Genomic DNA, 14,856 nt, shown 5'->3' with positions numbered 1-14,856 from the left:
TGCCAGGTTCCTACTTAAACTGTTACTGTAGCCTAACTGAGCTTTCCATCCATCTTACCAGTATTGAAGTAAATACTGAAGTACTTACAATGAAGCATAGCTGAAGAGCAGGGAACATTGGCTGCAAGGTTCAAGCAAACTACCTTCAGGGAACGCTGCTGTAACGTTCCACTGACCGCAAGACTGTTATGGGAACGTGCTCCTAACCTTGCAGGAATGTTCCTGGATGTTTGTGATCTCCCTGACCCTCTTTGTTATTGCACATTCAGTGCAGAGCAAGAAGTGGTGCCCAATAGTAGACATTTGGTGCAGGGTGACTGATGTGCATCCATCACAACTAAAGAAAGTTTCAATTGTTAATTTTTCTTTTCTTTAGGCAAGAATAGCATTTCCAAACCATCTCTAATAAATACTTTTATTTAACTATTAGAGTTAGCCTACTTTCTACCATGACTTTTAGTAAGATCACCTAAAGCAATTTCAGATAGTGTAAAAAGTTTTTTTTTAACGTTACCTAAAAGTTTGCTTAGAGTTAACGTTACTGTTCCTCAACCCAAGACACAACTTCAGCTGTATTGTTTAGGATATCAGACACATATCATAAATTCGTTTAATACACTATTTTAACCTTTTAACACTGAGTGTGTCATCAGCGACACGTTTGCGCAAGCGCACTTTGGATCACCATAATTAAAAATTCCAACGGTTTCTGAAAGCTGAGACGTTGCGCTTTACAGCCAGGTTTAGGTTTAAAACCTAAGCCTCAAAATGTCCACCTGGACTTCTTTGCTTATTTTGACTGAGAGGCGCGAGTGAAATTACCGTGATGACACCATATTGGCTGTAAAGCGCAACGTCTCGGCTTTCAGAAACGTTGGAATTTTTCCAATAGCGCAAACCGTGACGTAATTATGGTGATCCAAAGTGCACTTGCGCAAACGTGTCACCGACGACACACTCGGTGTTAAAGGGTTAATTTAGACATTAACATTAGCTAACGTTGATTATCAATAAGGTAACATTAGCTTAGCTATTAACTAACAATAACAAACGTTAGCTAGCTCTTATGAACTACAGAAGCAAACGTTTTGTTGATAATATGGAAAATTCTTAAAGGAAACCTCGTTATGAGAGTATGACTTTTTAATAATTAGCTACCATATCAACGCCCATGCCAGTGTTCCACGGACCAGAAGCAGTAACGTGCGTTATGGAACCATTTTGACAGCCGTTGACAGCTCGCTCCTCTCACGCACGAGAATCACAATAACTCAATTAACTGTTAATGAATTCAGAAGAGAAAATATTGCAGCTACTTTGCAGTAAACCATACAAAAAATAATCTTTGGTTACTTCCCAACCTGTAATTGTAGCCCAAGTATGTGTTCTGTCTTACCAGTATTCAAGTACAGGTAAATACTGAAAGTAAAAATTGTTCACTGTCAAAGTGTTTAATGATAAGGAAAGGTAATAACCCTGTTCCAGGTGTTGTTATGTGTAATTATTTCTTGTAATGTTGAGAAGTACTATGCATCATCTTTTATGAGCTCTTAAATCAAGTCTTAATCAGCAAAGAAAATAGTACAGCTGTTTTGTAGTAAAACATACAGTAATTTCCTCGGAAATGCAGTAACCTAACCTGTTACTACAGCCTAATTAGGTTTCCTATGTGGCCCATTAAAAAGATTATGAAGTCGAAGTATTAGACATAGCCTTAAAATACAAGTAAATATGCAAAGTAAAAGTACTCACTGTGAAGGATAGAAAGGATTGTGATCCCTGTCAATGTGTCAAATGAGGTTAGTAGTTATAAACCTGGTCCAGGTGTTGTAATTACTTCAAGTAATGTGAGGAAGTATAGTGTGTCATGTTTTATAAGCTCAAATATGCATCTACAAATAAAAGAGTACAGCTATCAGGGAAACACAATGTAGTAGAGCATACAATAATTTAATCTGAAATGAAATACTCAAGAACTATTATCTCTGTATTTGTGGTGTGTTTTTACCTTCATAGGCTTATTTATATAATGTGCTTATTTATCTGTTAACTACACTGGCATGTTGTTGTCAATACATGCCAGTGTAGTTAACACAAGAAGTAAAGAATTCAAAAAGGACAGAGAAAGACATGAGAGAGTGTGTGCAACGGAACAGAGTAGTTTAGAGATGTGGGAGTCTTTGTTTCAACATTTTGGAAAAACCTGCATATGATTTGACAAAGATTTGTTTTATAATTGTTTTTAAACCAAATGCTGTGAAAAATTGGTATTTCAAATTGCTCACCAACAAACAACACAGTTTGTTGTGATCAGTATATGTGGCCGTAGGTTAGGTATTAGTGAATGCAATAAATTAGCTCTGATTCCCAAAACTTCTTCTTTGTATTTAAATACAGCCTTTGGACAGCCAGTAAGAAGACATGTAAGTTTCTCCTGTGGACCGACAACCCAGAATCACCAGCTGCATATGAATGAAATCAACAAGTCGTTGTTGACCTGTCGTTATGAATACAAGATATATAGTATTAGGTTAAAACTGTGACTGTAATCTGTTTAGTCATCTGCTTTTGTGTTTAAATAAAGAGCCTTTTCTTTATGGTTGGATACAGAGTTGAGCTGTTTAAAAATGAAAAATCATGTTCAGAATGTCTGATGAACTCAGGCAAGAAATATACGTGGGGGGTGGGGGGCAAGAGCAGCTGAAATTCCCATAAAAGTCATAAAAGATTTTTATGGCTTTGCTTTTATGCTTCTGTGGTCTGAGGGTACTGGTATATATTATTATGTCCATACAGGATGTTTGCAATACAGCATGTTTTTTACAGCTGCTGCTTATGTTTATGTTGATCGTATTTTTGCATTAAAAACTTAAAAAGTATGGCATCAAGTCTTGATGTGAGTACATCTTTTACAATATGTGAACTGAGAAGATCTGTTGAAACTCTATTCCTTAATGCTTGAACTGAGGTGCTCAGATAGTTAAAATTTTATGGCAGGTTTCTGGTGGGTGAATCCCACAGTCAGAGGTGGCGAGGACACTGTCTGACCACACTGCTGGCAGACAGCCAGGCAGCTATAGAAGGGAACATGATGATCCCGTTAATTATAAAGGTGACATAACACAAGTGAACCTGATTCTGCAAACCCGCAGGGATGTTGACAGCCAGGCTGAGTAATCTTCTGCGCAATCAGTTATAGGAAGAAAGTAGGTTTCACACACACTCATATTAGAACATTTTATTCACATTAAAAGCAAACAATAGTACAGTACAGGAACAGAACAACTGTGGCTTTGTGATCCGATAACGCAACCAGCCCTCACCATGCACCACCACCACCCACCTGAAGCTGTTATATGCACTACATTTTTTAAAAACTCATCAAGACAGTTGACTCCAGCTCAGCCAGAGACTTGTTTGTTTTCCCAAACCCTCGTCTGAACTGCGGTGTCCTCGTAGCTTTGTTGGCACTTCCCCCCGTCTTGTATGCTTAAGTGGAGGTCAAAAATGAACTCAGCTGACCTGAGCTGAACTGAAATGCATGAATAGATTTCTATATTGACACATGGCCTAAGATGTTGTCTTCCTTCCTGAAACATCATGAACATCTTGTTTCTGTTCTGGTAAAAGCACCAACCTGGAAGGAAACAGGGAAAGTAGACGGTTAAAGGTTAAGTTTACTGTTTGTGGCTGTTTAATATAAATAAAATAAACATGTTTATATGGATTTATCACTCATATTTTGAGCTTTAGAGCCTCTTACTGCTCTGAGTGAGAAATATTAGTTCTATGTTTACTGAAAAGTCTTATATTCTTTGTGAAAATGAAACAATGAACAGTGGGTCTTCTTGATAATTAGCACACATTTACTAAACATTGTATGAAGTACTAAAATCTGACGGGCAGTTGCGAGAATACGTCTGTCTGAATGAGTGTCTTAGTGTAACCAGAAGCACGCGGGTGAGTTCATTCAGGGATACAGGCTGCACAGTCATCAGGAAGTGAAACAGAACAGAATGTGCTGTACTAATCTGATTGAAAAACACTGCCCTGAGTGGAGGCACGAAAAAAAAGGGGAGAAAAAAAAGATGTTTCATTTACACAGCTAAAAGGAGAATCCAATGGCAGCAGGGAGATATGTACAAAGAAAACAAACTGAGCTTATCTCTTCATTTGGTGGTATAAAAGACAAGCGGTGAGGATAAGGTTAGAGAAGCACTCGCTCTCACACAAACATGCACACAGCGACTAAAATAAAGCTGAGCAACATAATGCTCTTTGTTTGTGTTCTAGGCATCCGTGTTACGTACATGGTAGTAATCTCCCAAGTGATCCCTTTTATCCCTGAACTTTTGCCCCCCGAAGCAAGAGTTCTTTACTGCTCTGTCTGCCAAGGACCCTAAATAAGTGATCCCTCGCTGCCACTGATGAAGAGAAACACAGTGACTAACAGGAGGGATGTTTTTTTTTGTTTCAACTTGAACTCTAAATGACTTTTATTTTAAGATTTTGTGTTCATTCTCTCTCTTTAGATAATCAGTTATGATAAAATCAGCTTTCATATCATGATAATAATCATATAAAAAGTTGGAGTTAGCTAAATACAGATGTCAGTGGTGAAAGAAATATTCAGATAGTTTACTTAAGTTAAAGTCACAATACAACAGAGCGAAAATACTGCATTACAAGTAAAGGTCAAGTATTACAGATTTCAAAGGAAAAGTACCTACGTATGTTATTATGTATTCAAAGTACTATTAAAATGCATTTAAAGTAAAGTAAAAGTACTAATTATGCAAGCAGTATGGCCCCTGTCAGTGTTACAGCACATTATTATACATTATAGTATTGGATTATTTGTCGAGGTGGAGCTCATTTCAAACTTTGAATATATACTATATATATATATATATATATATATATATATATATATATATATATATATATTTCCCTCTGAAATGTAGTAAAGTAGAAGAATGAAGAGGCAGAAGATTTGAGTATTCAAGTAAAGTACAAGTGCCTTAGAATTGTATTAAGTACAGTATATATACTGTATGTACATATATTTGGAAAGGTAAAAAGGTTTGCTGAGGAGGTCTCAGACATAAAAAATGACCTGTATTTATTTATAAATATAATTTTCTTTATTTTTATTTTAGGTGCTTTTCTGTCTTTTTCCTCCTTCCAAATGTGTGGCCAAATGTGTGGCTTCTTTTGTTTTGATGCTTTTATGTTTTGCCTGACATTTTGTCAGTTTGTCCTGAAAGAAAAATAATTTATTTTTACAGATTAAAAGACAAAGAAACGAGAGAGATTTTAACAACTCAAAAAACATTCTCTACAATGTTTTATCACCTTGATACTTCATCATGACTTTTCCTAAGTTGATCAGAATAGCTCATATTGAACTGATGACATCTTTGAGAAGTCTGCCACAGACCCCCAAACAGACTGTTTGGGGGTCTCAGAGTCCCCAGCTGTAAAATACAGTTAAATACAATGGATTTTCATGTGCTCTGTATCTATAACTAGTCTTGACACTAGTTTTTATGCAGCACTACCCCTAAAAAATCCCAAAAGAGTCTATTGCAATCTATATAGAGAGGTGTTTCTGTTATTTAGCGTATATATATATGAAAAGGGGTGGACAAAACAATGCAATACAGTTCAACAGCACCACAAACTACACCCTCCAAAATGACCATTCAGTTAAATCAACACAGTTTCAACACATGCAACATGAAATATTTCCTTATTTGGGGTAATAGCAAAGCTTTATGGTGGTTTCAGCATTTTGTCACATTCGTCCGATGTGTTTGTGGCCAAGGGGAGCATTACAACTTCAATACTTTTCTACACAACGGATTTTAATGAGCTCAGAAGAAAATAGAAACAACTGAAGAGAGGAAACTGGTTGGTTTTGAATGTGTTATTATTATCACTTCTACGCATGCAGCAGTGAGATTTGTGGGACCCCGAACAATGAGGAACTTGAAAATGAAACAACTCTCTCCTTCATGGGGTATGCCCTTCCACCAAACCTCTGCTAATGATGGGTATTATTCTTCATTAAATAATCTGGCACCAGGCACAGGGAAGTACATTGTTATTTCATCTGTCATGTCGGACAATTGTTAATCAAAGTTTGAGTCAATTGAGTAGTTGCTCAATAACTACTACTACTACTACTTCTCAATTGAGTAGTTGCTCAATGACTAATTTGACCTCTCACAATGGCAGTTAGAGCCCTATCCAAACATATTAGGGAGTGAAATCACTAAATAATTAATGCGAAAAAGGCCGTGTGGCAGTTTGGTTTACAAAAGAGGATTCTTGAAAACAAAGACAACAAAATGTGTTAGATTACAGACTACTGCACTGTTTGTTATTTATCTTATATATTTTTTTTTTTTAGCTTTATATTTTTACATGTTTATTGTCAGCACCATCAGACCACGGCAAATTCCTTGTAATGTATGTTACTTGGCAATAAACAGTTTCTGATTCTGATTCTGATATTTAAGGCAAGAGAGGTAACATAACCTGGTAATCAACAGGTGAAACACACAATTCACTATCAGCTACAGCTGTTTGCAGTTTCTAGTGTGAAATAAAGAAAAATGAAATACACGTTTTCCCTTGTCTTATGTTTCATTTTGTGACTTGAGGAGTGAGCGGTTAGATTCAGGGTCAAAGAGGTGCAAAGAAGTCTGTTTCTCACACCTCTTCCCCTGCTCAAAACTACTTCTTGAATGTGTCTCTATACAGGAAGTGTACACACAGTATCTAACCACCCACCTGAAAACTTACAAGGGGTCGTTTGTGGTGTTTTGTCCTGTTGAGCAATAACCCTCCTCCTGTTGATTTACTTACCCTGCACAGTAATCACTAAACGGCAGGCAGTGACTGTTGAAACTGCATGAATAAGGGTTGTATTTCCTGTCAGCATGAACCATAACAACTTTACTTAAGTAAAGGTACCAATACAACAATGTAAAGGTAATCCATCACAAGTAAAAGTACTGTGTTTAAAATATGAAGTGAAAGTATAGTATAGTATTACCTCTGTTGGAGAGTTTAACCTCAAAATTGTACTTAAGTACAGTACTTGAGTAAATGTACTTTGTTACATTCTACCAGTCTTTTTCAATAAGTAATAATTTTTCGTGTTTGTTTCCTGTTGTGTCTGTGTTGCTGCTGAACAGTTTGTTTTTCATGAGGACACTGAGTTACAGTAATATGGGAATGTGGCCATTTTGTGTTTAAAAACATCATCTTGAAAGGGAAGAGGAGTGGAGGATGTTTAAGGAGGTTCACACAGTCGGAATTAAGTATTTGACTAAATATTTGAAAAAGATCACGCCCAGGCCAAAGGACACAGGACGAACGAGAACAGCCGTTAAGAAAATCATCATCATCTGAAGCACAGACAAGGTTAGAAATGAAGATGATGATGAAAACTGAAGCAGCTCCCTTTGAGGGGGACAGAGACGGTGTTGGCTGAGTGATTATTCCAGCCCGTGCAAGATTTGAAAGAATATAAGGCCCACTCTACAGTGTGTAAAATAGCCTAAATTCTCTTTATCTGTGCCATAACTTCAACAAGAGAATATAAGGATAACACTGTATTTAGGTTTAGGGTTAGGGTTAGACTGTGCATTCCAGTACAGTAGGTCGCGGTATCTGCATTTAACATTGGTTTGCGATCCGCCAATTCACACGAAGAAGAAGAATAGGCGAATAGTTGTGCCTCCTCTTCCGCGTTGCTACCGGTGCTAACAACAAGTTAAGCTAGCAGCTGAAACGGGCGGCGTGAAATCTGCTGCTCACATTTTGTCGACCTGCTGTAGCTACAAAAAAAAGGTGAGTTACATTTATTGAACATGTTGATCTGATTCTTTCCCTCCACGATTTGTTTCGTGTAAAGTTGGCTAGTATGCTGGAGTGCTAGTTTTCTTTTAACCGTTTCGTCGTGGTAAATGCTACATTTGCTAGCCGCCACATTTTGTTGTAGCTAACACAGCGTTAATGTTTGCATGGCTGTTTGAGGGGTTGGGAATCCTGGCAACATACGTATTTGGTAGCTAAGTTGGACACAAAAGTACCAGTTTTGTGTAGTGATTGTGTGAATCATTCAAATTTGCGTCTTAAACTAACAAAGTATGAATGTGAAGTCTGACGTTACTCGAATCCCTTTTACGCATGAGCTAACGAATCCTAACTACTTTTGGTTGCTAGCTAGCGTTAGCTTGGTAATGAGCAACCAATATTAACATGAAAGTGGACTGGCAAAACCTATAAAGGAGTCCCTTGTGGTCATTACAGTTAGTCAACTATTTAGTTAGACTAGTTACGTTATTTGTTACATGAACAACCCTCCAGTGGTTTGAAGAGGCTCCACCGAGCTGACGTTACATTTAGAGAGACTGAATTAAACGCTCTCTGGATCGATCTATCGATGTATGATGATAACAGGCTTTTCTACATGGACTATGAATCAGATAACATTAACTTGTGGCAATTGTTGACTTTTATGTTATACAGAGGTCAGGTATGTGGCTGTGAGAGTTTCTGACGGTTTTTCTTTCCTTTCAGGAACTTCTGATTGAAGGACTCTAACAAGAAGATATTTTAACCAGGTGAAATGGGAGGTAAGTTATGTTTACTTGTTACTTAACAGAATTCCTGATGTTACTTTTCCTTCCTATTCAAAACACTACATGGTTTAACCAAGCTGGTAAGCCTTGGCACACCTAGTCTCATTGTCAGTGAGAGATGAAAGCCTAAACAGAAGTCAAACTAATTAATTAAATAGGGCCTCTGCTACTTTCCCCTACAGGTTAATGTTGGTTAATGAAAATGTATTGTAAGGTGTGGTCATTTTTGTGAGGTAGTGGAGGTAGGTCTTTTTTCTTTTCTTTTTTTTCTTTTTTCTTTTCTTTTTTTTTTTTTACACAAAACACTGGGAAACCCTGCAGCACTGATTGAATCCACAGTATTTGAGGCATTTGTATAATTACTACAGGTCTAGCAGGTAGTGACTCGTTTGAAGAAACATTAAAAGTAAAGAGTTGGTGACAGAGATAATAATGTCCTTGAAATATTTAATTTGCATTTACTGGCAAGTAGTATATATTTGTTTGTTGTATTTAAATGTTTGCAATTTTAGACCTTTTATACTTGAGATGGGTATGCTAACAATAGCTGATTCTGGGGCATTAATACCATGGGCCATGTCAGATTGGCTTCCTGTATTGCATTGAATTATTTTCACAGTGATTACATTTGGCAGCATCACTACTGTTGTCTGTGAGGCGTACTTTAGAGCACTTGTAGCTCATATTCTAAATGGAGTATTTATGGGGTTATGAATTTATATCACATGGGAAACATCATGGACATGCAATTGATAAAAGTATTATTATGAAATAACCAGATAGAGGTTTTTGGCTAATTCAGGCAAGTGTCATAGAGAAGCCCTGCTATATAATTTACAGTGTTTCTTTATACACCCAACAATAATAAAAGTATAACTACCTCTGTAGAGACAGTTTGGTAAATTGTCAAAGATTTGTAGCAGACTCTTTCACCGACTGAAAATGGCAAATGGCAGCAGTGGCTGTCATATCAGCTGTCAGTTAACATTAATTCTGTGAGAAACTTGATGGTGGGCCAAAATTAAACGTATCTGTTGTCTGGTTAAAGTGCTCTTTCTGCAAGCCGGTGTCTGTGCTCGGCCAAAGATAATTTTTGAGGGAAGAGCCTCCACTCTATAACACCGCTGTACAACCAATGTTTTTGTAGGTCAAACATCTCCAACAGAGTGATATGTCTTCTCTGTAGCGGATCGCGTCATGCCACTTTCAGGAGTCGCATTTTCTGTTAAACTTTAATCATATCACATCAATAGTTTAAGCTTATCATCATCATTATTGTTTTGAACTAGGGCCTTCAATATTTCGATTAGTAGCTAGGTGAGCCAAATTTAGTAGTCTGCAGCTGTTATTTCAATGTGTCTGATGCATATTTAATTTAAATACATATTACATTTAAATAAATATTAGTATTGGACTCGGAAATGGCAGATACCCATTGTTAAAGGACTCTGATCGGGACTAGGGCCAAAAAAAACTCAAGATTCAACCCTGATTAAAGAGACAAATTAAATTGTGCAAATCAAGCCTTAGTTCATTTCAACCATGTAGTTCACACCAAAAAGGAAATGAAGTAAGTGGGTCATTTAGGTTATTGTGGTTCTGTATATCCTCAACCAAATTGTTGAAGGATGCTAACACTGTACATTCAGCTTACAAGTCTTAAATGGACGATGCAGAATAAGTTATTCATCATATCCCTCCATGTTTGTGTTTGTGTCTCTCTTTCAGACCCTGCTCTAAATAGAGATTGTCCCCTTGACTGCAAGGTTTACGTTGGGAATCTAGGAAACAATGGAAACAAGACAGAGTTAGAAAGAGCTTTTGGGTACTATGGTCCTTTAAGAAGTGTTTGGGTTGCCAGGAACCCCCCAGGCTTTGCTTTTGTAGAGTTTGAAGATCCCAGAGATGCATCTGATGCTGTGAGAGAACTGGATGGAAGGTAACTCCCTTCAACACATTTTTTTAGTAGTTGTTCTTTTTGTGTTGTCTTGTTTTTTCCCCACTCATGTGATGACTTTTGTTTAGAACCATGTGTGGCTGTTCAGTGCGTGTTGAGTTATCCACTGGGGAAAAGCGCTCTAGGAGCCGTGGCCCTCCTCCATCCTGGAATAGACGCCCTCGCGAAGATGTAAGGCGACGTAGTCCTCCAGGCAGACGCAGGTATGTATTTCCCACATGAAGATTAATTTTACTCTTATTTGTGGTCTCATTTGCAGTGTTTAAAAGCACAAATGACAAAGCAGATTTACGTTCCCCAAACACTGTAAGCATTAGTGTTTTTACTCCTTCAAAATATTAGTTTTTAATCTAACAACCTCCTACACTGGCAAAAAAGTCTCTCATATCTTTAGATCTCATACCTATTAAAGCTTTGTCAACCCTTTAATCCAAAACAAAGAAGGAAGTCAAGTATCTGATTGGGCGGTGCTATGGTCTAAATTTGCTTGTTAGCATTCCTAGTGCTGTAGATCATGTTCGGAAAAATACAATTATTATTAACACACATGCAAAATGAGTTCATCAATAGATAACCTGTGGATCTGGCTTGCTTCAGGATTTGACATATTGATGTCACTCCCTTTCATTTGTGTTTAAAACATGAACTCGAGTGATACTTTTAAAAGAAAGTAATAATTTCAAGGGTATTTTTATCAGTGCCAATTTTGCTAAGTTTGACAGCCTAGTCCAAAGGCCGCACTTGACTATTTATGAACTCTCATAACGGTATGTCTGTGAAAAGACCAAGCTCTACCAGAGTGATATTGCTTTATGGGGACATCTTGAGAGCACTTCATCATCCATCAAACATTTTTATAGGTACTTTCTAGAATTACTTTCTGTAGGTGTAAATTTTGTTTTCTTTCTGAGTTCAGTTGCCATCTATTAATAAAACTGAACCCCGTTGCAGAGTCACCACCACGCTTCTCACCATCTGAGTCAGTCAACTAGTCTTCTTTCAGCATCATGTGACTGCTGACCAGCGAGCCCCAATCAGCTTGGCTGGTGTTGTCACATGACCCAGACGCACCGCCAGTCGTCAGGTTCCACCAACCTTTTGGTTCCTGAGCATGCGGTTCCCAGCATCCTCCTCTTCTTCCTCCAACCTTAACCCAATCGACAGTGGCCCACTTCACATTATCAACCAATCAGCGTCTTTACACTTTCTATTCTCCACACAACTACTCTATCAACGGGAACAGCCCTTGGCTTACATCCCTTCCCATCCTTCCCCCCCAAAAAGGCAGGGAAAATCTACAACTACCCCTTCCAACCAGCCACCAAGCAACTTCATATCTCCAACATTTGCATCATGTGGCAAATCCTCTCTGCAATTCGACCTCCCTCACCATCAGTCTGGCTTCCTTACGTCATTTCTATCTTGTCCAAATCCCCCAAAATAGTAAGTTGCTTTTATCCTGCTCTTTGTAGTTTTTATGCTTAATCTAGCTTTCAAAGCTGCTTCACAGTTTTCCCTCAGCATTTATGTAATTTAGAGCAATTTCAGTGCAGAGCTGCAAAAATCTAAAGATCAAAAGTTGTGGTCAAGGAACTTTGCCGCCAGTCTTTAATTTTCATTTGTAAAAATGAACTACATTTATCGAATGTTCGCAGTGTAATTGTGCTGCTGAGTGCATTTTCATGGCTCGACATTAAGCCATCTTGAGCGATATCCATTGAAATAAAGTGTACTTTGTTTTTATAGTTTTAATACTATCCCCCTTTTCCATGAAAATATCCTTTCATCTGGAGTGCACCAGTTTCCGTAAAAAAAAAAAAACCTTTAAAATGTCAGTGTTAAGTTGTAACATATTTATCTTGGTGTTTGTACTGGGCGAGCCTTAATGTCGAGTCCTGATTTTGCTCTATATTCTGAAATCTGGCTCCACGATTGGTGCTCATTGGACAAAGTTTCCTTTTAATGAGTTGATCTTGATGCAGTTCATGGATGCAGATGATCCTTCTATTAACAGACAAGGAACTGCTACCCATGTCTCTTTAAGGATCAAGAATGCCAAAGGTTTCATGAGCTAAAATTCTCTTTGCTAATTTTTCTTCGTTTCATTTTTTGAACTTCACCTACACCACAGATCACCGAAGAAGAGGTGCCTCAGCCGCAGTCGCAGCAGGTGAGCTTGTAACAACTCATATCTAAATTATGCCTTGGTCAACAATGAATGACGAAATTCATGTTAATTGTTTTTTTTGGTTGTGTTCACCAGGTCTGTTTCAAGAGACAGACGCAGATATCGGTCTCTCTCCAGAGACAAGAACCGTAAGCGTTCAAGATCCTTCTCACAGTCAAGGAGGTACGTTTAAGAATAATTGATTATCATACTGTACTCTAACACTTTAATCTTATCACTAAAATATTTTTATTATCAGTAATTTTGCAGTTACTCACTGGTTTGCTTATTTTACAGTCGTTCCCAGTCTACCGAGAGGAAATGAAGACCTTAAACGATGGTCCATCTGCAGGATCCTGCTATGGTTGTGAAAATACAAATTTTTATAGTCATGTTTTTCTTTTTAGATTTTTGTTTGCCAGCTCAAGGCAGCGTAAGGTCGGCCAAGTTACATATTGTGTAATAGCAGTCGGTTGAATTATCAACAAAAGACTCAAGTGTTTTTCTCCTTTTGTCGGTTCTCATGGTAAGATATACCCATGTTACTGAAAAACATTTTTTGTCTTTGACTTTACTCTATAAAGCTTAAAAGAATTCTGTCTTATCCTGCATGTTTTGAAATGGAATACTGGATTTAGTTTTACATTACCATCCTGTTTTTTTTTTTAACCATTGAAATAAAGTTTGTGAGGTTTTTATTTGCTTTTGTTTGCATTTTGTTTTTATTCTTGGTTGATTCTTACATTACTGGCAATGGGTTACTGTGAGCTTCATCACCAATCATATTATACCAGTGACAGAAATCAGACGGGCAACAAATGTTGTAAATACTGGTGCTGTTATTTGCAGGCTATCCTTGAAGCCTAAAACAACATCTGTAATTCTGTATTTTATGTCATTTTTGCAAAAGAAAGGATTTATTCGACTTTGCTTTATTCTCTGAGCTCTGACAATTTGTGCTGATGCAGTTGAACAACTTGCTCAATAAATGTTTTTCTTAAGGGGATCTCCTCGTTGCCAATGTTTTTTTAAGTTTGGATAGTTCCATAAACCATAAGGTTAATATTATGTATTAAAAAAAAAAAAATCAACATGTACAATAATCAAATGAGATTTTGAAACATGAATATGAAAAATTAAGCTTGGTTCGTCCAGGAAGTACTGTGAGTTGCTGTTGGGTGATAAAGGCTGTAAGTGTAACCTACACAGGAAGCTATCAGTCATGGTTGCAGTAAAGGGACAACCCCCTCCCTGGTGTGTGAAATGTATTTAGCGTTCAGCATAGGCTGAAGCAGCTCGTGAGATGACAGGTGCCAGATTTGCTGGTAAGTACATGTGACGTTGTAACAATTATGTAAATGGTCTGAAGTCACTTATCACATTGGTGCAGTTTATCCTTTCAAAATTAACTGATAAACAGTTCTCATTTGAGAGTGACTTCGTAGTATGGGGGTAGTAGTAGTAGTGAGTATAAAAAATCAGGATGCATCTTGTTGCATTGTATGTTTGTGTTGTTGGAGAACAAAATTGTTTTGAATGTTTCCCCGTAGGGTTGTAGATGTAAACTTGATTTGCTTCAGACCCTTGCATGACTGAATGTTTCATGCTTTAGGTGAGAAGATTAGAAGTCATGTCCTCTGAAAGTGCAAAGAAAAAAAGACTTGGTTCACGTCGCCGGGTAGCAAACCCAAATAAAACATCCGAGGCTGATGAGTTCCATGTAACTGACAGTTCTTCTGTAGCACAACGCCACATACCAGAAGAAAATACTGAATCATTAAATGTATTGGCTAATCCTGAACATTCACCAGAACTCGCAGGGAACAGAAGAAAATTGGGGTCTAGTCGAAGAAAAAAAAAAGTACAGCATGTCAAGGAATCAGCAACTGAATCATACCACGATGCTAGAGAGGAAGTTGAGGAAAAGATCAGGGGTAATGAAACCCTCGAAACAACACGAATGTCACTGGCAATACAACCTGAGAGACAGGAAGGATTAGGGAGTGAGCATGATATCATGTCTGCGACACATGACAGCTCTTTGTATTCGGCCACTGTACCTGATTTTTCTCATG

At 37.6% G+C, this 14,856-nt stretch overlaps 1 protein-coding gene across 1 annotated transcript; it reads left to right on the top strand.

Moving 5' to 3' along the window:
* The first annotated feature begins 7,779 nt into the window (after positions 1 to 7,779).
* Positions 7,780 to 13,779, top strand: srsf3a (serine and arginine rich splicing factor 3a). Its single transcript, XM_070902244.1, has 7 exons — positions 7,780 to 7,863; positions 8,596 to 8,651; positions 10,386 to 10,596; positions 10,683 to 10,817; positions 12,746 to 12,784; positions 12,878 to 12,964; positions 13,079 to 13,779. The coding sequence occupies exons 2-7, from the start codon at positions 8,645 to 8,647 to the stop codon at positions 13,104 to 13,106; spliced, it is 507 nt and encodes a 168-aa protein (XP_070758345.1). The 5' UTR covers positions 7,780 to 7,863; positions 8,596 to 8,644; the 3' UTR covers positions 13,107 to 13,779.
* Positions 13,780 to 14,856: the final 1,077 nt, after the last annotated feature.

Source organism: Enoplosus armatus, chromosome 3 (assembly GCF_043641665.1).
Source record: "Enoplosus armatus isolate fEnoArm2 chromosome 3, fEnoArm2.hap1, whole genome shotgun sequence".
NCBI lineage: Eukaryota > Metazoa > Chordata > Actinopteri > Centrarchiformes > Enoplosidae > Enoplosus > Enoplosus armatus.
This window is presented reverse-complemented; position numbering and strand designations above follow the sequence as displayed.

Excerpts from the sequence above, each read along its gene's own strand:
- srsf3a (XM_070902244.1), top strand. Across the intron at positions 10,818-12,745 it reads AGTCCTCCAGGCAGACGCAG|ATCACCGAAGAAGAGGTGCC; the intron begins GTATGTATTTCC and ends CCTACACCACAG. Across the intron at positions 12,785-12,877 it reads CTCAGCCGCAGTCGCAGCAG|GTCTGTTTCAAGAGACAGAC; the intron begins GTGAGCTTGTAA and ends TGTGTTCACCAG.